General features: G+C 40.4%; 1 protein-coding gene across 1 annotated transcript in view; it reads right to left on the reverse strand.

The window, feature by feature from the left end:
- rngtt (RNA guanylyltransferase and 5'-phosphatase) overlaps positions 1–27,078 on the reverse strand; it is a 194,252-nt gene that overhangs the window by 83,139 nt on the left and 84,035 nt on the right. The window contains exon 11 of the mRNA XM_036582370.1: positions 17,993–18,157. Coding sequence (XP_036438263.1) covers positions 17,993–18,157 — 165 coding nt within the window. The remainder of the gene's footprint in view (positions 1–17,992; positions 18,158–27,078) is intronic.

Here is a 27,078-nt window from a genome sequence, read left to right on the forward strand (position 1 = left end):
AGTTCTGGTCAGTTCTATAAGCCTCAAGAGTTACTTTTGATTGGCCACAAATGTGGCTTATTATACAGGTGACTGTGGCAAAGTGCAGACCCTTCAAGCTTATGCAAGGGCAAGTAAATATGAAACAACCAAGGATCAAAGTACGGTTGTTAAAAGTAGAAAGTCATCTTCTACAGCGATCACCCTTGCTCGTAAGGTTGATTAATGATGCTACAATGGTTTCCACAGAGACCGTGTTTTACTGTGAGATAAGAGACAAATCGTTCCCCTGAACCTCCTGCTAAGACTGATGAGCTGTAATAAAACCATAGGAAATTAAAAAAGGCCTGGGCCAGTGTGGATAATACCTTTGCTACTCCAATTTCTCCTGACATTTTCATAGTGAGGCTGAATAGTAACACCATGACAGCCGAACCAATTTTTTAGTATGTGACGCGTAAAATTCTCCCCCTTTCTTGAGCTGATCTGAAGTCTTCAGCAACATAACTTTCCTGCCTACAAAGGTTAAATCCACTTCCTCAGTATTAGCGGTATAGTTGACTCAAGAACACCATTCACAGCTTTGAGTTCAAGTCTGCACTCTGCTCAAATGTCACAACACCCAGTGGAAAAAGTCAGCGCTGATTTAATGCTGGCATTTAAGAATCCGTCCAGTCTCCCAGCCGCCACTGCTTAGATCTCTCGGTGAGGTTCATTACACCTGGGATTATACTCTATATAATACTAATAATTTCATCAACAGCTCTAAAAGATTAAACAGCATGGATCAAGTCAAAGGAGTCATCTGAAGAAGCGCAAGAAAGTGAAAGGCGCTATGCAGGTTCTTGCTTTCTATGCCCTTTCCAAAGATTTGGGAGGCCTATGCAACATCCTACATGTGGATTGACTCCACTTCTTATCATATTAATTTATGTGAAAGCACCTGATCTATGATCTTTGCTATGACACCTTTCAAGTTGCATTCTCTGATCACAGGAGCGCCCACTGCATCTGTCTGAACGATGGTAACCATGTGCATGTGTCTCCTTGTTTAAAAAAACAGTTCTTGTGGGGTCCCTTGGTGGCTCGGGCCCTAGGCCACTGCTTATACCACTTATAGCAAGAAAGAGTCCTGCTCATTACCATAGTTGTGGAGCATCCTTGGCAGGCCCTGCAGTGGAGGCTATGAAACCGCACTAGGACCTCCGTCAAGGTTGGGGTATATTTTGTGAGGAGATTTTAGAGCCAATCTCACTCTTCTCTTATTTTGAGGTGGAAAGAGGAATGCTTTTCTTTCTGTAGCGAGCCTAAGATATTCATCTTACTTTGAAAGTGACAATGATCGAGAGAATTCTATACCCTGAGAACAAGTGAAGACAAAATAAAAGTAGACACACACACACAAACCATAATCTGAATGCTTTAAAAAGGGTGTCTGATTCATGCTACAAAAATGAATCTCGTGTTATATTCCAGTCACATTTCACGCATCCAACAGCGTGTGCATTTATAAAGGGACTATTACATTTCACACCGAGAGCTACATTTAAAAGAGCCACAATTTAGAGTGATGTGGAATGCAAACAGAATGTACGAAAAAAGGACAAGACAGGAGATTGCATACGAAATACCAGGACGTTCTGTTCAGTTCAATATAGATTCATTTGTACTGTACACAACAACATTTCATTTGTGAAATCCACCAGAAGATGCTTTCCAAACATTACTCAAACAATCAAGAGTTCATTTCGTAGTCTGAAAACTTATCACCGCCCCACATACACCTACACACACACATACCGAAAGTGCTGAAAGGCTGACAGAATGTTAAGTAAATAATGCAGCCCAAACAAACAGCTCATTAATTTAACTTCAGAGATGACAAGCCCTCTTACTTAGAAAACAAATGCATTAGGCTGGGTCTGGAGAAATCTATCAAAATCCCTCCACACAAGCGACAACTTAATAACTGTTCCCTCAGCATTCCCAAGCCCCAATCAGTCCATCAAGATGACGTGCAGATGCAGAGAAAACACAAACTAACGGGAAGATAAAAAAGGAGGTCGTAACTTCAAGGAACAACTGTCAACCCATAACGTATTTCTTATTTATTTTAATACTTATTTAAAAAAGTGATGCTTGGAATCGTTAAATTCAATTTTTCTTGGGCTCACAAGTGGCGCAACCATCTGATCGCTGGCCCTCTCGCCAGGAAGTCCAATCCCTGGCGATGCCATACCTACTTGTGGCAGGGAATCCAAGAAAGCGTAACTGGCCTCGCTGTCTCCAAGTTATGACCTTAAATCGTTGGCCCCTTTGGTCAGGAGATTGCAAGTTCAATCCCTTTTGATGCCACAGAGGCCAGGAGTCCAAGAAAACATAATTGGCCTCGCTCTCTCTGAGTGGATAGAATGACCCCCATCTTCTCCATCACTCAGCCCAATGCTAGCCAATGAATGAGCATTGCCTGTTAGCTGATAAGAGAACTGCAAATTAGCATTCTCCTCCAAATGCATCCAGCTGTCCAATGATGTTATGTTATTATGAGTCTGAGAAGGTGTGTTAGCTGGCTTCTGTTGTCTAAGAGGAAGCATATGCTACACCTCATCCTTCCATCATGATAGATAGTGAAACCATCACTTTATCAAGCAATCTATTAAAACAAAATGAGGCATTTAACAACTCTTTAAAGAAGTCAAAGCCTTCATGTTAGATAGGTTAGTCACAGTTGCAGCAAGTATTTAGAATCCGTTTTCATATTCATTCGATCAATAATGTCAAAAGTCTGTCCTTACAGCAATTCCGAAGAGTATCTGAGGGGATTGGCTGAAAATCAAGGTTCAATGTCTGTGGCTGAGAAAGATTAGAGACAAATGCATAACTAAGTCATCACGTCACAGCCTCAGGGCTCAACTTGTACTTAAACCAAGTCTCAACAAAAAGAAAGACGATTCGCTTCAAGATGCTAGTAATTATGACAAGCCTGATAACTGGAAACAACTTCCAACAAAGGCCAATGTAAAACATTACATGAAAGCTGCTTTAGCAAAGGCAAAGTGGAAATTCAACACATCCTAAAGGTTTTTGAAAATCCATGAAGGTGGTAAAAGGACAATCAATTGATGCACTCTTTGCCACTGGAATTTCCTTGTAACGCAGTTTACATAATTCAAAACCCAAGGTGAGCATCATCTTTTGGCATGCCACTGGGGCCTTCTTCCTGAGAGTCTCTAGCTATTGGAGCAGAGCAGCCTGGAGGTGGAAACTCCCAAAGCCAGTCACACTATGACATCCCAGTAGACTCCTACAACCAGCACAGGCTCATCCCTCCGGCAGCTTGAGGAAACACTTCAGTTCCCTAAACAACCAAGCAAACGCGCAGAAAGAAGAGTGGTTGCCTCGTTGGGTGATACGTTTGGGAAAGGCATTGCTTTGCAATGCAGTTCACAGTGACAAAGTCTAAAGGGGCTGAACATCACAGCTGACCGAAAACTGATGCAAGAGTGACTAAACAAAAGTCTCCAGTGACAGAAGAAAGAGAACAAGGCAGAGACAGAGAGAATGTAATATCTGTAGCCACAGCTGCAGCAACAATCTGCTGAGTGAAGATAGAAGAGCACATCTGCCTTGAAAAATTAGTACCCCACTTTCAGGTCATAATGGGATGGATGGTACAGCAAGAGAGACGCTAAACCGTATGATCTCCAGCTGGCTACCAGCAAACTTCACCCAGCACTTTAGGGACTTAAGACACAATGATAATCTCATTTTTATTCCACACCTATGCACATTCTACCTGTGAGTGATTTCAGGACCTCCCTTCCAAACTGGGTGCCTTATTTTTTCCTCCACGTCCCTTAGAAATGAAACTCTATTGATCTCAAAGCTTCAAGTGCAATCGTTAAAAAGCAGAGGGAGACAGAGAGAGGGCAGCGGATTGATATTCCAGTCAGCGGTCCTGATGCTGCAGGCGTCTTTCATGCCTAATTCAACACTCTCAAAGCCCAGAGGATCGGACGTTTTTTTCAAACATGGCTCGCAACATTGACGAGTCTGGTCATGAGCTCGTCCTGAACCCGCCCCAGTCAAACAAGGCCAGCACTTCCGCCGCCGTACTGAACCTGAGGGGCTCGGCTTCCAGCGGCCGTATTTAATGAGACCCTTTGCTCCCATTAAAGACTCTAAAACGTTTGTGAGAATGGAATAAAAGATTAGCAGTAAGAAGAAGGGAAGTGTGGTTTCACCTGTTGGCACAATTAATGGAAAATTCTGTATGCATTCCTCATCTTTGCTAAAAAGACTGTCTGGTGGGGGATTAAATATAATTTGCACTGGAGATTTGGGGTCCTTTCATTTAAAAATTCTCTTGACCCACAGAGAATAATGTGAAATTAAACTTTTAGGACTGCCAAAAAAGTAAAGAATGTTCCCTATTTAAACATCTTGCTAATGCTTTCTTTCACAGTCCCTTAGTCCAAGGTATTAACCAGGTAAGTCTGCGTGATAGGTAATTATCTTGGGTAACATGATGGCAAGTACCAAGACAGTCTAACTCAATTACACTGAAATACTCAAAGGCTAATAGAGAACATATTAGAATATCTCATAATTGGATAATTATTAGGAGTAACAAATTGAAAAGTATGGACATGCATAAAAAAATCAATGTCATGTCACACACTTAAGCAGGTAAATAAGCAAGGTCCGAATAATTTCCAAGTGCCAGGTACTTTTAAAAGGCAATGCAAAGACAATACATAAAACAAGACATAATATTTCTACACAATATGTATGTGTCTGGTACAACTTAACCCCCTATTGCACGATGTTGCTTCAGGGCAATTCTTCTCACTTTACAATAGCATTATACATGGGGAAGAGTTTGAGTAGGTCAATAAAACGCATGTACTTGGTCATACTTTCTCTTATTGGGCACATTTAAACCTCTTTTTTAACATTCAGTATTGATTTTTTTGTTATGAGAATTTGCAGAACTATGTTTGTTGCCTTGAAGCAACATTGTGTGACAACGGAATGGATTTAGCCAGTCACAAGCCAGGTCTCACCACTTCAGGGAACACGGCTCTATACCATTTTTTCCATTGTTGCACCATATTACCTCGAGGCAACATACTCCAAAAGGACCCCTGCACACATTAGTATCTTTATTTTATGTTTATGAATTTAATAACTGGATCTGAAAAAATAAGTCAAGGACTATTTTATGCAAGAAAAGTGAATTGAATTTTTTTTTAATTGCTCTCACCATGCATGCAGTAGAGGATTAAATTTTTAAAACAACTTACTTCCCAGTTTAAACTATTGGTACACTATTCTCCCAAGTTGAGTTAACTCAAAAAAAAACTAAGTAACTTGCCTTTAAATTGTCTATGTTCTGAACATAGAAACAACAAAAATGTCTTAGACATTTCAGGGCAATTTAGTTAGACTGTCTGGGCACATACCTAGAACTTAAGAGACGGTAAAAGAAAGCACTACCAACATCTCATAGTCTAAGAATAGTTTTAATCCAATGCCAACAGACTTTTTAGAGACAAAACCTGATGTACAATTCTTAAGTAATTTCATTTAAAATGCCAGTCTTCTTTTCATATCCATAGTCAGAGAACTATTGGCTAGAGAATGGGAAGTGGCCTCTACTACTGGCCAAGTCAGTATGTCATTCTGACAGCCAATAATGGATATAAGATAATAAGACGTTCTATCGTTGTAATCATTTGTGCATGCTGTCTGGACCTTTGATAGGTTTTTTCTGCAGTTCTCAATGTGGCTCTATAACATAACAATTAGCTGCTGAATAGATACCACCACTGTTGAATAGATAACAGACATCACTAAGTTATGTCTAAATTTATTTAATTGTTGAAAGCCTTCACAGAATTGGAAATTATAAGCATACTTCACCTTCTTTGACAGTTATCTCCAACCTTTACAAACAGGGCAGATGTAGGTTTACCTTTACCATCTCAGCTGAATCAACCAATTAAAGCTGACAACAGTAAATGCTTTACCGCTTGAGTCAGACATGTGCATCCTGTGTCCTAGTTGCTTGTCAAATGGTCAATTGTCCATCATTAAAAACAGTAATTTATCACTGAAATGACTTATCTGTACCCACCACAGAAACACTGTGTTTCACTCTCAATCAAGTTTATCCACTGCCTAACAGTACTGCTCCTCCAGTTGGCAGGTCCCTGCTACTGTGCAAATGACCCAGGAGAATTGACTTCCAGTCGCAGAGCAGATACAAGCTTTAGTTTTCGTTTGCGCCAGCTGAACGTCAATACCAACCTCCCTGGCAGCCCCAGCATCTGAAGGCACTTTAGCCGGTGGTATTTATTAGGCTGATTATTTTCGACCGGGAGGCTTTGCTCTGCCTTCGACATGAATGGTTCCCGCCAAGCTCGCTGGCAGGAGAGAAGACCTGCTCAATGAGTCATACCGAAAGGGTCACGGAGCAAAGACTTAAGGGAGGGTGCCGATCCCCAAACGCCGGCAGCGCAACCTGCAGAGGCTCAAAAAACTAAAAGACTTACCAGGCCGACTGAGGTTCACATCCAATAGTAATGGAAGCTTTTCTGGTCAACCTGACATGGGAGGAGGCCAAGCAGAAAAGCTCCAAATAAACAAACAGAAATGCCACCCAAAGGTACACTGCCCCCTGCATATCATCCCCTCTTAGGATGGTTATACGGTAAGGCAAAACCCATGTTTGGCATTTACTGCGTCATTAGACATTATGCAATCTCTTTGAAGAAGGTTTGGTAAAGCTCAGCTCAAAGTCCAGCGCAACAGAAGTAAACAACTGATACAATATTAGTCGCTGATCACAAGTTTCTGGCATCCATACACCATGTTTTATGACTTACCTTGCAGCCTGATATCTTACATTAAATCTCAATAATGTTTTATACTGGTAGTGTACAGAAGAAGCTTGAAAGAACCATTAGTGAATACTCCACACTACTGTTATGGACATCTATCAACTGCATTTCCAAAGACTAAGAAGGATTATCAGTAGTGCATCCAAGTAAACCTGCAATTTATTTCAAGGGTAGGCTTGATCTGTGCTCAGATCAATAAGCATTGATATCCTTCAGTTCAAGTAATAAGTATGTAAACAGAAAAAAAATCTCAATACACTCTTGACAGAGACACTGCATCGACTAAATGATTCAAAACTTTATGAGAAGGCAATTACAGTTTCAGACTAGAGCCAGATAGTCAATTAAGTTTCATTGCCTGTATCATAAGGACAGAAAGGTAGCAGCTAAAGAGCTGAATGTGTATGACATTTGAGGGCAATGTAATGAGGTTTTACACGCCTCCCTGGTTTGGAGTAAATGAAATACTGATGAGGGGGGAGTGGTGAGGCCTTATCAGCAACACAAAATTTGCAATTACTGGAAATTAAAATGCCTAAATGATATCCACAGTAAGGGGGCCTGGTGTACCGTGAGCCAAGTTTCAAGGAAAGAGAATATAAACGATTAATACTTTCACACTGATGGCTAAAATGGCTGCAGATCATGACTATACAAACAACTTCTTTCACCATAGGTACCTATACTTAAGAAAGCCCATACAACAACTGGTATATCCAACTGAAGGTATACTTCTTTTGTGGACTACTTACATGAAAAAAGTTACAAATAAGTTTATAGTGTTATGAATATACCATGCAGTGTTTCCCACACACAGGCTTTGCTGAGTGTCCCCTAAAGCATGCTGCTGGCCACCCATGTATATTTGGTCCCATTTCCAATGTCCACTTTATCTCATTTTAACAAACTCCAAAGAGAAAATATTTTATATTTTTATGCATAAACAAGGGCACAGAATTTTGTCACTAATGCAAAGCATCACTCTTCTCCCCTGTGGTTATTTCCACAACTTAAATCTTCACTTTTGCCAATGGCATGTAATGCTTCACATTTAAAAATGAAAAACATGGAAGGTTTAACATTCACTTAGGAATATCCAAATAAGTAAACAAATGTTATGAGTGGTTAGGATATCCCCACATGTAAATAACTTTCCTAACCTGTAGGAAACTCTGCTATGATCGCTCTAAAAAGATATTCTAAGTTTTCATTTTCCAATGTAGACATTTAGACCACTTATTAGCTTCTGAAACTGTGCCTCACTGGTACAGGTTGTAGGTAATATCTATCTGTGTTACTGTAAACAGGATGCACAAAAAGAAACTGTTCACAGCTTCCATCAACATGCTTTTTCGATGACCACATTCAAGACAAGTGTAACTGGAACGTGTTTTCTATTTCTGCATAAAATAACAAAAGCAGAAATGCTCTGCTAAAGCGCTCACTAGCCGATGAGAAGACAAGGAAATGCAAGGCTGAAGTTTTCCCAAAACCAAGTGCCTCCTTGCACTCGGGGCAATGAAAGCACTGAAGCCAAGCTTGTTGATTTGCATGGTAAAGCTGGGCCTACACTACACGACTTTTTGCCTGATTTCAAGCCCGATTTGCCCCTTTTCCAAGCTCAATCGGAAGCAACTGACTGTGCAAATTATCTGTTAGTCTGAAAGGAGCAAAGAAAACTCTGAAGTGATCGGAGGCCCTCCGGTATTATCAAACATGTTCGATATTTATGACTCAAAACATTTACGAGTCCTGTAGTGTGAGAAGGCCAGAGATAATTCAAACAACAGCGATTCAGAGAGCTAGAAGAGTGGAGAAACAGGCAAACGTACAAGAAAAGTGGAGTGGAGACAGAGGAGCTGCGTGTGAAACACAGGCAAATAAGAACCGTTAGCTTGTTTATAATGTTTGGATCCAGTTTTATTTTCTAAATCAATTCAGTTACAACCACGCACATTTTATTCCATAAGCCAAACCATGTCTTGACTCTTTTTGCGCTCATGCTCAGCAGACAGCCCGGTGAAGTGGTGGTCAGAGGTCAAAAAGAGGATGGGCAAGACAGGCACTCCTTTGACAGGGACATTGTAATAACCCCCAGAGCTCTTTGACCACTTTGAACGCTGCCTCAAAGGTGCCCACATCTCCACCCTGTCAGCCTCAACCTTCAAACACTCTCAAAGGCACAGAGTAGTTACCAGCCACTTAGACCTTATCAACGAACCCAGATGAGAAGGGGTGAAAACAGGGAACCAATTAGAACAGGCCAAGTCTTGCTGTCACAGAAGAAAAGAAGTTGTCTCTGCTCAGTGCGGCACAGAAGACAAATGAAAGCCACCGACTGCTCAGTACTGAGGTAGGTATACCTTATGCTCCAATGAGCAGGTAGCTCATTTCACAGAAGCATTAGACCGTCGTCTTACACCCCGATTCTCTCAGCAAAACTGCAGCCAATACATCAGATAACCCCTCGATCCTCCAGTGTCGGCTTCAAGTTCAATATGTACTGAGAGGGATGGAGAAAAAAAATGTAATAAGGCTTGAAAGTTTGCAAGCGTTTGTCTCAGAAAATTCAATTTCATCCTTAAAGCGATCCATTTTTTGATATGAGCTGATACCATCGGTCTACTTATAAACACACATGCGAGTGAATGCATGTTGGCGCGCGCACACACACAAGCACACATACCCCTATGAGGTACTTGCGACAGATTTACCGAGGAACAAGGTGACTACAGAAACTGAAGAGAATGACTCAACTAATCAGAATAATCTAAAGGCCTAATTAAACAGGTTTTACTAGCCTAATTGCTAGCCTAATCATTTGTGAGAGCTGGATATTGGACTTTAGGGAAACAGAGATACCTGCAGATCTCTTAATTAAAAATAGATAAATTTAGCAAACAGCAGAACATCAGGAGCCAAATCTCATTAGCTGCTCAAATCTCAGTGCAGAGGGTTGTTGCACCAAATCTTCAAGACTTGGTGATATCATCATGGTGGCATTAGCATCAAAATAACAGCATTTTTAAAAAAAGAAAACATATCACTCCATAGAAAGGCTCAATTTCAGCATCTGAGACAGGAACGATCCGAAGTCCTAGTTACGTAGTCTTTAACAAACGTAATCCAATTTATTTTCAAGTCCTTCATGGTAGAAAAACGACCACATTAACTGATTTCATCAGCTTTGTTCAACTGCCATCAAAATGATCCCAAACAGCTAGAAAGTCTGATTAGCTAGAGCAAAATATATTTTTGTGCGCAAGGAAACCAGCGCCTAGGGATGGATTTTATAGGGATCCACTAACTGACCACTACATTGAATCTAATCAAGTATTATCCATTTCAAATAAATATTTGATTCAAGTGAGTTCATCTTGAATTCCAATGTAAAGAGATGATAATTTAAAGAGAATCAACAGCAATTTCTTTGCACACAAACTTAAAATGTAATTTAAACCTAATTTTGTAATTTAGTCTATTCCCTTTTTTAATATTTGGTAACACTTTATTTGGATAGTCCACTTTAGATGCTTTGTAGGTACTTAATTTACTTTCAAGTTACATTCAACTAAACATATAATAAATTGACCATAATTTTCTTTAACTCTATACCTGGCTCTAATCCTAAACCTAACCTAAACCCAACCCTCACCCTGGTCCTAGCCCTAACCCTGGTTCAAATCCTAACCCTAACCCCACCACTGTTTAGTTTCAACCAAAAGTTTGTTAACAATTTGAACATCTGTAGATAATCTATAAGGGAATATAGTGGACTATCCAAATAAAGAGAGACTACTTTGTTTTCAATGATCTGATGACGACTTTTATTGCTGCTACAGGGTAACTAAACAGGCGCTGTCATTAAGTCAGTGGAGTTTTATGTCAAGGTTGGATCTAGATTGAAAAATCAGTGCTCTGGGCTAGGACAGATATGAACAGAACTTTCTTATGCAATGTTCAGGTTTGGACCAAAATTTCAGGCTAGAGTAGTATCTCAGAGTAGAGTAGTAACAAGCTTCATAGAGTTTAAGAGCTGTGCGTCTCTAGTTGTCACACATCAACTTTAAATTCCTATTTAAATATAACTGCTAATTGGTTATGAGGCGTGAACCACCTATAAATGCTACAAGGTATATGTGTATGCGTGTGGTCTATGAGTGTAAATTGACCTTGTTGTGTGACTGAACATGCAGTGCCACTCCAAACATCTCAATTCAGAGGCAGGGGCATCCGAAGGCCATGCTTCCTCTCTTTCCAGTGTTGTTTAAAAGTGACCCCCCCAAGCTCTCCACTGCTACATCCTCCGCCTCTCTCTTCTCACTGCCTGCTAATGGGCTCTTAACACAGGCTCCAGCTAAAGCTAATCTAATCCAAACACTCATTCCCCTCTCTTCAGCTGCCAGGCTGCCGTCCCGACGTCCATCACCATCTGCAGCCATTTTAAGATGATAGAAGATGTGGAAAAGCAATACACACAACAGGTTTTATTGAGGTGGCGTATTAGGGCCATCGCTCGGACACCGATGTCCTGTTCTCACAGAGTGAAGGGCAGAAGGCCTTTTCTGACAGCGGCATTTGGGACACAAGCAGGGAGCGCTCTCAGATTTAGACAAACGATGCGATTATGGCCCGATGAGAGTACGAGTGAAACCCACATTTGTAAAATGACCTCACTGGACAGAAGCTCTCAGACCTTTGCCGCAGTTTGGAATGGAAGCAGGACATGAAGGGAATTTCCGGTATATATTCCTCACAGAGCAGAATGGAAAATCTATCCATCTAAATGAGCAAACCAGATTCCTCCCTCGCTCTCTTCCTTTTTGACAGAGGCAGGGCTGTGTGCTCGGCAGATGGTCAGTGAGGAGAATAATGAGACCCTTTCAGGCGCCAGAGTCTGCTTACCATGACTTCACCCCCTAAGCAGCCGCATGGTGGACCTCAGAACAACTCAGGTTCTCTGGGGTCAAAAGAGCCAACATGAGGCCTTCGAGGCACGGCTGAGACCGGAGGTTGACCAGGGGTGATTGACTTGTCTGTGTAGGACCAGCAGATGAAGAAAATAAGACACAGCAACAAAGAGATGAGTGATAAGGACTGAACTGTCTCAGTATGTGTGTGAAAGGCCCTTGCACACTCTGACATATCAGTTCTGAGAAATAACAGACTGCAGGACTGTAGAAAATGTCTGGTTGTGTCCTGAAAAACATTGGAATGAATGAACACAAAGAAATGCCGCCTGACACAAAACAGAGGCAGGTTAATTGCTCAGTGTCCTTAAACACTGCAGTCTGACTCTGCAGCCTGGTTAATTTTGTCTGGGACTGCTCAAATTATTATGTTTATTCTATGAGATGTTAGTAAAATTGTATGCATTTATAAACTTTTGAATAGACACTTCACAAAGACAGAACTGCATTTATTAACAAAGATGAGGAACCCATCCTCCTCTGGTTGACCCCAAGCAGTCAGGATCAAAATTTTTGTCCTCAAAAAGTTTGCTTCCAAACTTGATGCAAGTAATGTAATATTGAGTATTTGCTGATACTGTGTCCTAGACTAATTCTTTTTATTTTCGTAGACAATTCAGCCACACATTCACACAGCAGGTAACAGTGGCCCAAATCTGATTTTCTCATCAAATCAGATTTTTTTTTGTTTGGCTGTTCACAATATCTTTTAAATGTGACCTGTGTATGACATTACTCTGAACAGATCAGCTCCTAAACTGACCCGCATGCGCAAAACAACAATGCTTCACGTTGCTTCACGTGGCTCACCCAGAGGTAAACAATCATGACTGCCAACGAACGACAATCCACTCCTGGAGCTTTCAGTTTCATCTTCGCCAGCATCACAGGAGCGATCATTAAGTACCAGTGGTTGTCAGCTGGACTCATCACCCAGAATGTGTTTGAGCTCGCCGTAAAAAGGGCGCAGTCACTTCTTTGGTTCGCGCCCTCAAATACTTTAAACTTTGCTTTCAGACTTCTGATGAAACGCTGCAGCCTTGTTCTCCTTCTGCTGTGTTTGGTCATTTCTTTCACAATCTCCTTGAACACAAAGGGGTTTGGATAAGTCTTCTGATTTTTTTGTATGGAAACATCACACCAAATGTTTATAAGTTCTCAGCAGCGCGAAATTATGATGAATGTCCAGTTGGATTGACATAAAAAAAAGCCACATGAATTCTGATCGGGCTGTTCAGAGTCGCATTGCTGCATATCGAATACGTATCAGACTTCAGTACCACATATGAAAACGCCTCAAATCGGAATTAAAAATGTCAGATTCAATGTGTTTTTTGCTGTTCACTCTGCCACACACACATCTGTGTCACATATGAAGAAAAAACTTGGATTTAGGCCACTTTTACTTGCTGTGTGAACAAAGCCTTCAAGTAGATAAAAAAAAAAAATGATTTTGCCTCCTATGCAAGTGGTGGACATCCAGAACAAGACAGATCCAGCCAGTGACAAAGAGCCAAAATGAGGCCTTTGAGTCACAAACAAAACCTGAGGTTGAGCAGGGTAAATGACTTGTTCGTGTATGAATGACAGATGAAGAAAATAAGGTACAGCAACATAAAGAAGACTGATGAAGGACTGGACTGGCTCAGTATGTGTAACAAAAAAGCCTAACAAATTCTCTGATAGACAGGTTCTGAGAAATAGCTGTGGATTGAACAGAAGCCTGGGTGCGTTCTGAAAAACACAGGACTGAATGAACAGAAAGAAAGGCTGCCTGACACAAAGCAAAGTCAGGTTAATTGCTCAACGTCCTTGAATACCGCAGTTTGAATACTGCAGCCTTGTTAACATAGCCTGGAACTGTAAACATGCATTTATTCTGTGGAATTTTTATAAAGCAAAATGGTATATTTTTCTATGGATGCATCTAGGATGGTTCCTTCACCTACTAAGCAGCTGCAAGATGGTCAGAGGGGTTACAAAGTGCAGGGTGACAAAACACAAGAGTGACAAGAGGTAACTGATTTGTTAATGTACATAAATAAGATGTGACAGATAAGGCCTCAGTCTGAGTGAGAAAAAGACATTCTCTGAAATTAGTTCTGAGAAATAGCTGTGGACTACAGTCCGACTGTGTCCTGAAAAACACTCCCAAGAATGAAGAGAAAGACACACTGCCTGACACAATGCAGAGTCAGGTTAATTGCTTGATATCCTTGAACACTGTGATTTAACTCCGCAGCCTTGGTAACAATGTCAAACTGTACAGATGATTCTTTTTTTCACAGCAAAATTGTTCTAGGATGTTCTATGTTCTGGACAGCTTATTCACACACACAGAAAGTAGCTTGTTGATTCCCGTTGAAAATCCTAAACAGTCGTAGGCAAATCAGAGAAGTCCTGATCAAGTTTTTGCCCCTGTGCCCTTTAATATAGAGCAGGGGTGTCAAACTCAACCACTAAAGGGGCCATATTAAAAAATCTCAACAAATCCGTGGGGCAGCAGTGTTTTTACTTTATCGTTACTTAACATCTCGCCATGACCCCAACTGGTCATTGTTCTTTCAAAATACGCCGGAAAAAAATAGGCACTGAATATCTGAACGACTCAAAAATCATTTTAATTAAAAACAAATTGTTTTATATAAAACAATAGACTACATTAGCTGCAGATAAGTGTTAGACCTCTTTACATGTCCCCAATGTACAGTACGCTTGGACTTTTTATTTTTGGTGCTGTCCCACAGATCCTTGTTGGGGAGGCGGTGGATGCACACATTACGTTACAGTGCATGCTGTGACCTGTAGTGCAGCTCATGGTGAAATAGGCTAATATTAATAGAAAATTAAAAGTAATTTTGCGGGCTGAATAGGATTGTGCCACGGATTGTGTGACTTGGCCTGTGGGCCTTGTGTTTGACACATGGGATACAGAGGATCTGTTAATAATCAAGCCCTAAAACAAGATCTTTCCCACCAAAACATTCTACATGGGTTTTATTTTACTCTAGCTTAGAAAACAAACATCGCCAAATAATAATGATAACACAGATCATGTGTGCATTTCACAGCTGCATCACAACATATTTTGCACCATGTCACCATGTCACATATGTAGATGTAGTCCTGAGAGATTAACAGTGTTATTTTCATGGTAAACAAATTTTTTGTGCATATTCAATGCTTGTGCCTCCATCTAATAGCTGTGTTTGCAGCTATTGTTAAAGTAAATCCCTCAACAATGTCTTCTGAGACATGCAAATTTACTGGTGGACGAAAATCAAAGCAAAATGGTCCACCGAGAGTTGCACAAACTTCAGTAAAGTGAGCAGAATATATAATCAGCTGCACATGTAGTACCTCCAGTTCATCCTCCCACGTTTTGCAAGGCAATCCCTCAAATGCATATTCATGAGGAAGAGAAGTACAGTTTGCATTTTTCCATATACCAGTTTTGTACATAATATGTGGGCAGAATGCGCCCAATTTGCACCTGAAACTGGCACAAAAGGTTTAGCACATCAAGCCAACAGTGCGCCCTTCAAGTTGCTCAGTCAGTCAATCAACTCTGCTTTCATGTCTTTCCTTCATAAGAAGAGGTGGACCCCCTGACCATGGCAGATCTAGTCAAGTCAAGTCAAAGTTTATTTATATAGCACTTTTTACAACAGGTGTTGTCACAAAGCAGCATTATAGAAAAATCCAGCTCCAAGCCCCCATGAGCGTCACCAATGGCAACAGTGGCAAGGAAAAACTCCCTAAGAGCAAGAGGAAGAAACCTTGAGAGCAACCAAGACTCAAAAGGGGAAGCCATCCTCCTCTGGTCGACACCGGGTAGCAAAGAATAACATCTAGGGCTTCACATAGAGGTCTTAGGCCACAGATGAGACTGGATGTCTTCCACTGGTGTACAAGCAGTACAATTCTCATATGAAACTCCCAAAGAGTCAGGGACAAATCTGTGTCAGATAACGACGCTGTAATGCACTGGCCTCATATGTTCACATCAGAGATGAACAGAGGAGTCTTTAAAAGGCACAAGGGAGTTCAGGGGATGAGAATCTTTAACATTCAGATGCTCATACTCGGCTTCATCAGGGAAAGAGGTGCAGCTTTTCATGAGCTCTTCAACCTTGATAATTAGAGAGCGCTGAGGGATCAGTCTCGCAAAGTACAGTGATTGATTTCGCTAATTAAAAACAGGCTTTGAACCATAGCCTTTTCTCTCTTCCCATTTCATTTCGCTCAAAAGGGAAACGTGAAAATGCCATGGAATAAGCAAAACAAGACGCCCACAACGAATCAGTGCGATTACACAGCTGATGTTTTTTAAAACTGTGCTCATCACAGAGGAAAAGTGCGCTAATTATAAAAAAGTATAGACAGAGAGGAGAAAATTACAGTTTGAACTGGAGTAGCGTGAGGTGAACCGTATCACTATTAGAAGCGATAGTTATCAGTGTTTGTTTTTTTTTTCCTTCAAAGAACGTTGGGGTCCTTGAGCAGGCCTGCTTCTTTTTCAAGGCCAGTGTGCTAGAGAAAGGGTGAACATCCTCTTGCATGAACTTAAGCACCTAGCTCAAGGGCACAACTGCAGCAGTGAGCATAGCATAGCACAGCGTTGCATAGCATTACAGCCTAGAAACAATCAATATCAACCCAAGTCACCTAGGAATGTTTTGTGTAGAGTCAGACAGGGCATTTTGTATTTGTTTAATTGTGACGATGAAAATAAACAAATTGATGACATCTATGTAAACCTGAATGTCTTATCAGTTGCAGTCATCATTCTAAAGCTTTCTTAAAAATTATTTGAATAACCATCGACCTGTTAGCAAGCATTTTTGCTTGATAGGATGGAAACGTTTCAAGATCATTTCAAAAGTAGGGAAGAGCAGGGCACAACCTAAGGTGGCGTGAAAATTAACTTGGATATTTTATGCAGTTAAACTAAGGAAACATATTAGTAGCAAACTAACAACATGTAAAACAGCAAACCAGTTTGCAGGTTTGCATTTAAATTTCCCACTCCTATATCGCTTCTGTCAGAACAAAACCTTGTATCTCCAAAACGAGAACTTTACAGTAGAAGGAAAAACCGACTTTACTTTTAATGTAAGTGAATGGAACTAGACCTTTTTCAGAGTCATTTTAGGTCATTTCTTTTGGTCCATCATCATGAAATTAACACATAAACATGCTTTTGGTCATCTTCTCGTACACACATAGCAATACTACCTGCATACACTCTCAAGGCTGTTTTTGTACCATAAAAGGAACTCTTTTGATCATAATCATAGGCATTTTTGATTACTGGACTTCGTGTCCAAGTCACAGAATTCATAACTATATTATTTTAACCCCTTAAAATCCCAGGCTTATGACATACTAAGGCTTATTGTTCAGTAACTTCAGGGACTTTAATGTAAACTAGCTGAGCTATTCTTAGGTTTTAGAAGTGTGTAATAAAACTTTGGGGCTGTTAGTGGGGCCTGGGCATGTGAGGGGTTTATCACCCTCTTGATGCCTGTTCTGAAACTATATTACAAAACGAGAGCTAGCCAGGCTAAAGGACGGCCTCCACAGGGTTAGTTGTAATGCCGTTTAACAACAAAGTCTCCTACAGTAAACAATGTGAGAAGTCCATATTTTCCCCCATATAAATTCAAAACAGTCATTTTTTGGAAGTTTCTATGAACAGATTCATCAAAATGTCATGTAAATGAAATACTAATTCATACATTCGTACTATTATTAGTTTATCTATTTTTTGTCATAGTCTTTTCACTAATCATATTTATTCTGATGCAAATATTTTTATGTATTTACATTCAAATGTTTTCCTGGTCCAAACAACACAGAATTATAATGATCAAATTAACTGTGTTTGCTTTACCAGGCTTTTGCCAGATGTTAGTCCCTCAGTCTGTCAATTAACTCTACCTATAGGATTACCTAATATCTGCACTCAAAGTGTGTACTTTCCTTTGCAGCAGAGATGTGTAGGTTGCTTGTATAAATACATACATACCCCTTTCTGAATTACAGCATTTCCACAAAGCCCACAAAGATAGTGTATGAAAAAGAGAGAGAGTGTCTATATGTGTCTGTATATTCGTCTCGCTGTCACTCTTTTACCTTCCGCGCTGCGTTAAGGTCGAAGAATGGCTTGTTCCTGACGCTGAAAGGCTCCTTAGTTTTGTCGATCTGTCCCATCTTTATTTTCTCCGAACGAGGGAAGATTATTTCCTTCTCTATACACAGGAGCCGTCTGCTGAAGTCACACTGACCAACCGGCTGGCCCTGCAAGACAAACAGGCAATCAGCATTAATTTCATTTTACAGCTGACACACAATTCAATTAATAAGCTACATGGTTAATCACAGTCGCGTCTGCGAGACGGGTTCATCATAAGCCAAGACATTAGCCTGTGTTTGAAAGAAACACTTGCAATAGTCATATCATTTCAGACAGACATGCATCATATCACACTTAATTTGCTTTTCTCTAATCTTAATTGACTGGTTGCCATCCACTGCCATGGCAACAGTGCATTTCCCTGTGACAGATGGGGAAAGCGTCAAAGTGTGTAAGTGTGCGCGCAGAGCAGCACATATTCTCTTTGAATATAGTGTGTGAATGTATGTATCTGTGCATTTGTTTACCTTTTGTTGCATCACGTTATTATGATGATTTATGTTATGTTTTTGCCAAATCAACTTAAGGTAATAACTGTAGATGAAGTCTTAGAGGAGTACTGGCTGTGAGATAATGAAGTAGTCAGAGTAGGAAAATAAATAGACAAATGCTATGCATCTGCTTTCACCTTAGTTAACATTATTAGATTAGCTAATTCATAATTTATTTAACTTCACACCTATTTGCTCAAACCAGTGGAGAGGTAAAGTACTCTCAGAGACCACCCTTTCATTTATTTAATTTCCAGACAAAATAGCCATTAAGTACTCAATTAATTGAGCTATTCACTTTCAGTGTCAGGAAAAAAGCCCACCCTTTGCCTTTATAACAGTTTCTGTTTTTTCAGGAGACTCAGTTCCAGTTACTAAAGATATCTGAAGGGATATTTTTCCACATCTCCAAAGTTCAGTCTTAGAAGTTGGTTGTATTTTGTGCCTCCCAAACATATTCAGTGGGGGCTGGGCAGCTCCTTTGTTTGATTTGCAAATGTTCCTTTTCTCAGTGAGGGCTTCTTGACAGATACACATTCTTTCAGACTCACAGCACTGAGTTGTTTTCTCACAGTGGAAGGAGGACAGAAACACCTGTGGATGTTTTCAGATCTGAAGCAAGAGTGGAGCTTGATTTTCCCCTCTCTCTCAAAGATGAAAGCTTTAAGTACTGTTTATCTGACAAGTTTTGGTGGGTAGTTGTTAAGAGTCTCATTTTCTCTGTATGTTCTGTGTTTTCTCACTTATTTTCCTTTGACTTACCCCTTCCTTATGCAAGTGGAACGTCTTCAGAAATATCTTATGAAAAATTAGCAAGTAACTTTCACTTAATGGTTGTTTTGACTGGAAATGAAATAAATTATGGGTGGTCGCAGACTTTTGCACAGTACCATATGTACATGCATGTCAGGCATATAACTATTAATTATGAAGTATTATAATTGACACCTTCTCCCTTTAAACGCTTTTTCTCCACCCCCCAGTGTCACCCACGTCTAAGGATGTTCATCCACACGTACAGTTGAGAGAGTAGAGGTGCCACTACAAGCGCTGCAAGTAATGAGTTGTGTATTTAATCAACCCATCCCTCTTTCCCTGTTGCTCTGCCAGCATCCGTCTCCATGGTAACAGTTCCCTCTAACACGCAGCTGTCCTGTTTGTCTCACGGCTGCTCCGCTGAGACCACAGGCCCAAACACAAGAGCGCACAGAATCCGACCTCAAGCCTGCTTAGGCGACCCTGCCGGATGACCTACGGCCCTTTGGTCAAAGCCCTCACTGACCGCCAATGACAGGGGCACGTCGGCGCTGGAATCGTTTCTTCAGGACCCAAATCGGCTTTGCTCGTGTAGCTCCACATCCAGGGAGCATCAAAGGGGCAGAGACATAAAACATTTCAAAGCGTTCCCATGTAAGATGAGACAAATTCGGAAGTTATGTCTGATGGCAAAACTTGAGATTCGCTTTGAAACTTTCCCTCAGTAACAGGCAATATATTTCAAAAGCATCGCCGCCTGCAAACATTTCCTAGATGAAACTGCCTTCCTTATCTGCTCTTCTCTGTAAATATATCAAAAGTGGACTAGATTAGTAAAAGAGAGAGAGGTGTGGTGCGTTATTGCGGAGTTTGTCATTCCTGATTGGGGTCTTTTTTGTATTATCTTTTATTTAACCAGGAAAACCTCACAGAGATTAAAAAACTCTTTCACGAATGTGTTAAGTGTTATGGGGCCAGACATGATGTCGTATTGAGAACGTTTGGGGACAAACATAAAGGCATGTAGATGTGTATTACATGTGCTGAGAACACATTATATGCAAAAAACATCACCTCTTACAAGGGAAAAACAGGACTTGGACAGTAAATAGCACTGTTTATAAACTGTATTAGATGCTTCAGTCCATATTTCGGGATACAGGATACAACAAATTCCAATCAGAATACAGCACACAGCTTGTTTTAGGTTTGCACATGCGAGATCTTAAGAAGATTCTGAGAACATTCACAATTTCCAGTTCCTTTGATTGATAAAATGACCTACATTAGAAGTAGGGCTTTATAAATTAGCAAGTACCAATAAATAAACCTATGTGAAGCCAAGGAAGACAAAGCTACTCATTAATAAAGATGATGATGTTGGGTAATAACCCTACAACTAGTAATAAATCTTACAGCACCATGGTTGTCCACCATTTTACAGGCTCCAAATATTTGTTGGTATTTCTGAACTTGAATATTCGTTCCCTAAATGATGCCTAAATAAACAGTGATATTTACATTTCATAATTATCTATTTTAAGTATATTTGTTATTGCAGTTCAAACTACATCCAGTAGGCAGCAATGCTGTATTGATAATCAGGCTGAAGCTCAGCTGCTTGTGTGCCGTATGTTATGACAGAATCTGTGTAGTCCTCTCTTTCGAATACAGCTTTTAGGAGTCACTTCTTTCAATTTTGTAGCGTTTATGATTCAGATATCTAAGTGTTTAGGTTATAACAAATCTGAGGCCGTGAGAGTGACACGCCGGCTGAGTTGAGCTGATGAGCTTTTGTAGCTTCAGGCTTATCTGAATGCAATTAGATGCAATAGTGGTAAGTGTTTGACGGGGTGGCCAGCAGGAGGGTTGGTGACCACTAGTCTACACAAATAACTATACTGCCTGTAAACCATATGAGAAATGCAAAAGCACTGGCAGCAGGTCAAGGCAGGCAAGGCTAGTGTGAATGTGCTTTTTAGGGCGTTTCATACTTGAACCATTTCAGTGTCTGAAGTGGACTCAGGCAGCTGAGTCATAGTTTTCTGCATATCTGTGAACATGTCAAATGAACACAGGCCCCTCTAAATGGCCCCAAAAATGAACTGAAACTAAGACCAACTCACAAGGTGGTCTCAGTTCGGTTTGTTTGTAGTTCATTTTGTGGTCTGACTGATTTTTGCAGTGTGAAAACAAAATGGCCTTAGTCCGCTTGTGCTTTATGGTAAAGACCTTGAGGCTTTCCATGCGTACACAGCACCAATCTTCCAGCACTTTAGCGGGTACAAACAGACCACCAAGGATCATTTATAAGGTACTACTCAGGATAAACCCTGCCCAATCTCGTGACAAGACAGCAGAGCTGACATTTTAAAGCCATAATATGCGAGAACCCGTGTGTTAAATCTAAATGCTAGGCATGCACCGAACCAGAGTATTAAGCTGGTTTCACAATGAATGTTAAATGAATAAAAATTCACTGCCGCTCTTCCAAACATCTTATTTTATGCAGACGCAGATTTTCGCCTGGTGGAGCTAAGTGATGAGCACAGCCTAAAACGGAACCCACTGTGGCAGATACGGAGGGTCATTTTTCTGGTTTTCACTTTCACCAGTCATTTCAACGCGGCCAACAGGAGAACAGCAGGCGGGTCTGGTTGTCCCTCTGGCCACCTGAAAGGTTAGTTTTATCAGAGAACATTGCCCACTTGTGCACACCGTGAGTGGTGTGAAAGGGGTCTGAGTTCTAATGGAGTTGTGGTCTGAACAAGAAGTGGTCTGAGATCTCATGAGCACTAAAAAGGACGAGAAAGGAGAAAGGGTTTCATTGTGAACGCAAAAAGCAGTGAGATCATTTGCAATTGGTCCCCTTTCAGGTTCACTTTAACAGAACTCAGCTCGGATCATTTAAAAGAACTATAAGTGAAAACACTCCTAAACGTTAATCGCTCCTGCATTAACATGCTTTTGGCCACTATCATCGGTGAAGTTCTAAACGATTCAGCACCACGGCCAGCTGCTTCATTGGAGAGTCATGAGTTGAAAACCTGATCCCATCCAGTACTCAAGAAATCTTTCAACAGGAGAAAGCAAGAGTGCACGAGAGAGTGTGCGTATGTGAGTGATGGAGGCATGCCAAAATCATCCACTAGAATCTACTTTCCATTTGCAATTTCCCAATTTTCCCTCAAGTGCACCAGGGTGAGAATCAGAGATGCAGGGTCCTGGCTGGAAGCTTTCAAGTGCAAATTGCCACAGAGCAGTCGATGAAAACACATATTGAGGTTTTTTGTAATTGAGTTGAAATCTTTAGTGTCACATTCTGGGTCACATAATGAAGGATGCAGAGAGGGAATGACAGAGGAGATGGATGGATGGATGAGAGGAAGGAAAAATCAATAGAGATGATAGACTGGGACTTGAAACGAGAGAGAAGTAGGAGGATAAAAGAAAGAAGGTAGCAGAAAGAATAAAATATTCAAAAGGGGTGAAGGCAGGTGCTTTTCAATTATTTGCTTGCACTTATGTGGTATTTAACAATATGAACAATATGTTGATCAGGGAAAATACAACACATTAAGGCTAACAAATATGGATTTTTGGGAGATGGTATTTTATAACATTCGTCATTTTTTTCAAGTACGGTGAAGTATTAGACAATATCTGAGACCGCAAGTAATTAAACACTAGTGGTGTCATGATACACGTTTTTTTATATGGGGGTCGATATGTGCACTGAATCGAATACAGTTAGATTTCATGCTATAAATGTGTGAAAGCAGGAAGGGTTAGTTCTACGTAACACAGACCTTAATAACTAATAAAAGTAATAACCATCAATGTAAAAAACTGCTGCACAGCTCTCAGAACTAGAAAGAACTGGTCTGGTTAGCTGACCTTGAATAAAGCTCAAGTTAGTTTCTTACTAGAATTTTTCCATTCCACCTTAAATAATGCAGTTACAGTCTGGCGCCTGAGGAAAATGTGAGCAAGAAGCTGGCAAATATGAAGCCAACAGTTTTGTCTACCTTGGAAAGCTGACCAGCCAAGCTGTTTCAAACGCCCAAGCGGAGACAGCAAGCTTTAGCTAGAACAAACCAAGTTCATCTCCTGTTCAGGAACACTTCAGTTTCCCTGTTACACACAATAATGACAGAGCAAAGAGGGACTGACCAAAAGGCGTCAGAGTATTGTTATGGCACAAAAATCAAAAACACTTCAAATATGCTAACTCATTTGGGAAGTCATCACCCAAATGACTCTGGAGCGAGGAGAAAACACGAGCTGCAGCAGCTAAGCAGCTGTCAAGCAGTCGATTCAGAACAGGCAAAATAAGTAACTCTACAGGATGTTTATAACTTTCGATGTGATCCACTACTCAGTTGTAGAGAGTCCTGGATTCCACAGTGTGCTGGGATAGACTGAGCCACATTAGGAACTCCATTCTCATGCATTTTGGCCAGAAGGTAAGAGACACGCTTTACATACAAACACACGATCAGATTGTAAATGAACTTGTAAAGCTCAGAACCATAATAACACATCTTTTCATTCGCAAACTTCAGTGATGATAATAATGCAGAACTTGCCAAAGCCAGGCTGACTGAACAAAACTAAGCTTTTTCTGTGCTCCTTAGGTACAGTGAGTTTCAGAGTTCTGGCAGCTATTTTATGATAGGACTGTTCTATTTTGCTTCTCTTAAAGTTACACCAAAATGAAACCTTACACAGTATTTAAAACTGTTAATCAGACTTTGTTTGTATATTTCCAGAAAGGAAATTGTTTATTTAAAATTCTGTATGTTGAACTGTTTGTTCTTACTGTTCAATTTTACTTATCTTGATTTAATAACAGAAACTGCCCTCAGCATTTTTACATTATTAACCTGCTGTAAGTCAGCAGCACAGAATATTATATGAAATCGAGGCCAGCTGGGAGAAGCCTAAAACACAAAGGATAAGAAATGATATAAACATGCTGCACATTGTATTAGGTGGTGAAAATGAAGGTAGTTAGGCAGAGATATTTTGTTACATTCTGAACTCGTCAGATACTAAAAATGTCCTTAAAGATTCCTCTGTTTTATGTGTTTTCTGGAACCAGATTCAACATTTGTGAATTAACAACAACATATTGCCCTTAAAAGTGAACATATTTATTGTTTTGTGCCAAATAATAATAAGTACAACACCATCATACTGAAGCTGTGATGGTGAAAAATTTCAGTCCAAATTGGCCCGCTATTCTCCCTCTTATCAAGGCTAGACCATTTAACAGCAGTTTTCCAGGAGTAAATTAACTGTTCTGTGAATATATGGAGGAACAACATATGATCAATCAATGTAAAACAGGACATTTCCTAATTTTGAACTCTACTCCTCTTAAAGCTTAAAATACACCCCTTACTTTTCCTCTTTGCCACTTAATGTGAAAGTGCATTATTTTTATGACTAAATAAGTTGGTGTAACAGGGTGGAAAAATATAAGATGAATTTGCTTTGTGTGAAAGTGGTAACATATCTCCTGTATATTTGAGCATGCCAATGGTTTGATTTTAATTCAACATTTAATTAGTGGCATTTGAAATGGAACTCCAATGGCTTTCCACACTTAAGAGGAAAGAAAATGACACGTAAAAACAGTTGTATGCAAAACCTTAGATGCCCCTTCTCAAATTACATGTTTTGTGAATTTTCTAAGTGAAAATAAATGTATCCCTCCTCCACAGAAAACACATCCTCTGCACAGTTTAATGAACAATTACTGTTTATTTGTTGAATTTAACATATTGAGGAAAAAAAAATGTGGCCACTGCAAAAGGTTTATTTTTCTCAATTTGTGAAACTAAGCAAAAAAAAAGAGAAAGTGTGGACTAAAATTTGCAGAAAAATGCCAAATGTGTTATTTTATTTATACATGTTAACTTAGAATGTGTTTTATTTATTTAAAATATTAATAAAGCATGTAATTTGACCTAAGCTGTTCAAACCTTGGCATATGACTGTTTTTTTTTTTGTTGTTGTTTTGATTTATTCTCCTCCACCTGACCTCCCTAACAGGTGGAATCCAAATAATAGCTATGTCATTGGCATTGGGCTGGTGCTCTCGTCCTCCAATTTGAATTCAGCTGCTGTGCTCTTGTCCTCCAAAAGGAATCGCTGTTGACTGAATAGGGGCAGGTTTTTGAAGATAAAAAAGTCTACCTGGGAATGTGTGTGGAGAGCGTTGTGTGTATCTGTAAGGCCATTAGGTTGCTGGCAGTTTGATGTTTGATGTTCGCTGCACTGCTGTTAAATATGTAGCCGATTTAGTTCTACCTTGACCTCTCTTTGTTGCTCTCTCTCTCTCTGTCTCGGCCCCTCTCCTTCCAGCACGATGTGTGGACAGGCAGCTTGGGCGTGCCTTTATATTTATCACAGTAGCATCACTTTGTATGGGCACATCAGATAAGGGGCGAGTGCCACCCGCTGTATTTAATGCAGGTTAGGAGTTTTATTCTGTTCTTTTCTCTGGCACCATCCATAGTCCACCTTTGCTGCTGGCTTTGTATAGTTCAGCCATACTCCTAGTGATAATTACTCAGTAATCTCAATGTAAACTTCAGTTTTGTCCTTTCAATCATTCTGAGTCTGACAAATCAATCTTGTTAGCCTGTTACATATTTATATTATTGACGCTGCTGAGTTTTGTCGATTGGCTCATCCCTTTTCCCTACTTCACTAAAACCCTTTTATGGTGAATGCTGAGCAATATTGGATTACACACCCTTTCCTGAAGAGTAAAGCATTGTCTAAGAGTGGCCCGCTTCTGTCGTCCATGTCCCTCCCTACCATGCCATATTAAATACTCCACTTTACATCCCCTTTTCCACCAGATACATTCAAAGTGGAACGTAACAATGCTGAAGACTCATATAGGGCGCTCTTGTTACCGGATCTTGAACGTTGTTGCGCACTGCATTTATCTGAATGCCCAAAACACTATCTGCAACCGCGATTGCTGACTGGAGCTTTAAGGTCTCGAACAAGAGGCAAAAAAGTGAACTAAAGCGAGAAAGAGAAAGAGTGTCATGCCGACACAGTTCAGATCACTGTGCAGGCTCATCAATTCAAAGCCGCTGAAAATTCATGAGGCTCAGATTCATGGCTAACGATCTACTGACATTTAAGACTCACGCGTTCTGTCAAGACATTGTCACACTCCGCCGGCTATATGCATCATATCTATGCGCCTGCACTCCAAGGGAGAGGATCAATTCTCCCACCATGGGGGGAAGCAAGAAGAGAGAGAAATGGCAGAATCTGAGCTTTGTAAAGACGGTTAAAGGCCACCACTCTGCCATTTCCTTCTTTGTGGCTTCATAGGTCAGTGTAGGAGGCTGAAAAGCTCTGGAAAAGCACGAGATACTTTGTGATGTGGAAAAGGGGGATTTCCACTGCAGATGAGTGAAACTGTATGGAGGGGTGATCTGCATTCTCTGTGCATGTGTAATGTGAGTGGGCTTTTTGTCCTCTGTAAACCTTCTCACCCACAAGAGCAATCAGACACCCATCGATCTACTGGCTGTTTCGTTACTTTCCCAGAGGCCACCGATCCAGGAAGTCGGCCGCTGTGAATTAGCAAAACAAGATCAATGTGTGATCACAGCTTGAACGACTTGCTTTTCACACTACAGGAGCTTTGTTCAATTAAAAACCACACACTGCCACACAGGGTGCTGGCTATGGCTAAAACCACCTAGAGCGAGACTTTTGCTCAAACTTAAATGGCAAATGCC

Source organism: Colossoma macropomum, unplaced genomic scaffold (assembly GCF_904425465.1).
Source record: "Colossoma macropomum unplaced genomic scaffold, Colossoma_macropomum, whole genome shotgun sequence".
NCBI lineage: Eukaryota > Metazoa > Chordata > Actinopteri > Characiformes > Serrasalmidae > Colossoma > Colossoma macropomum.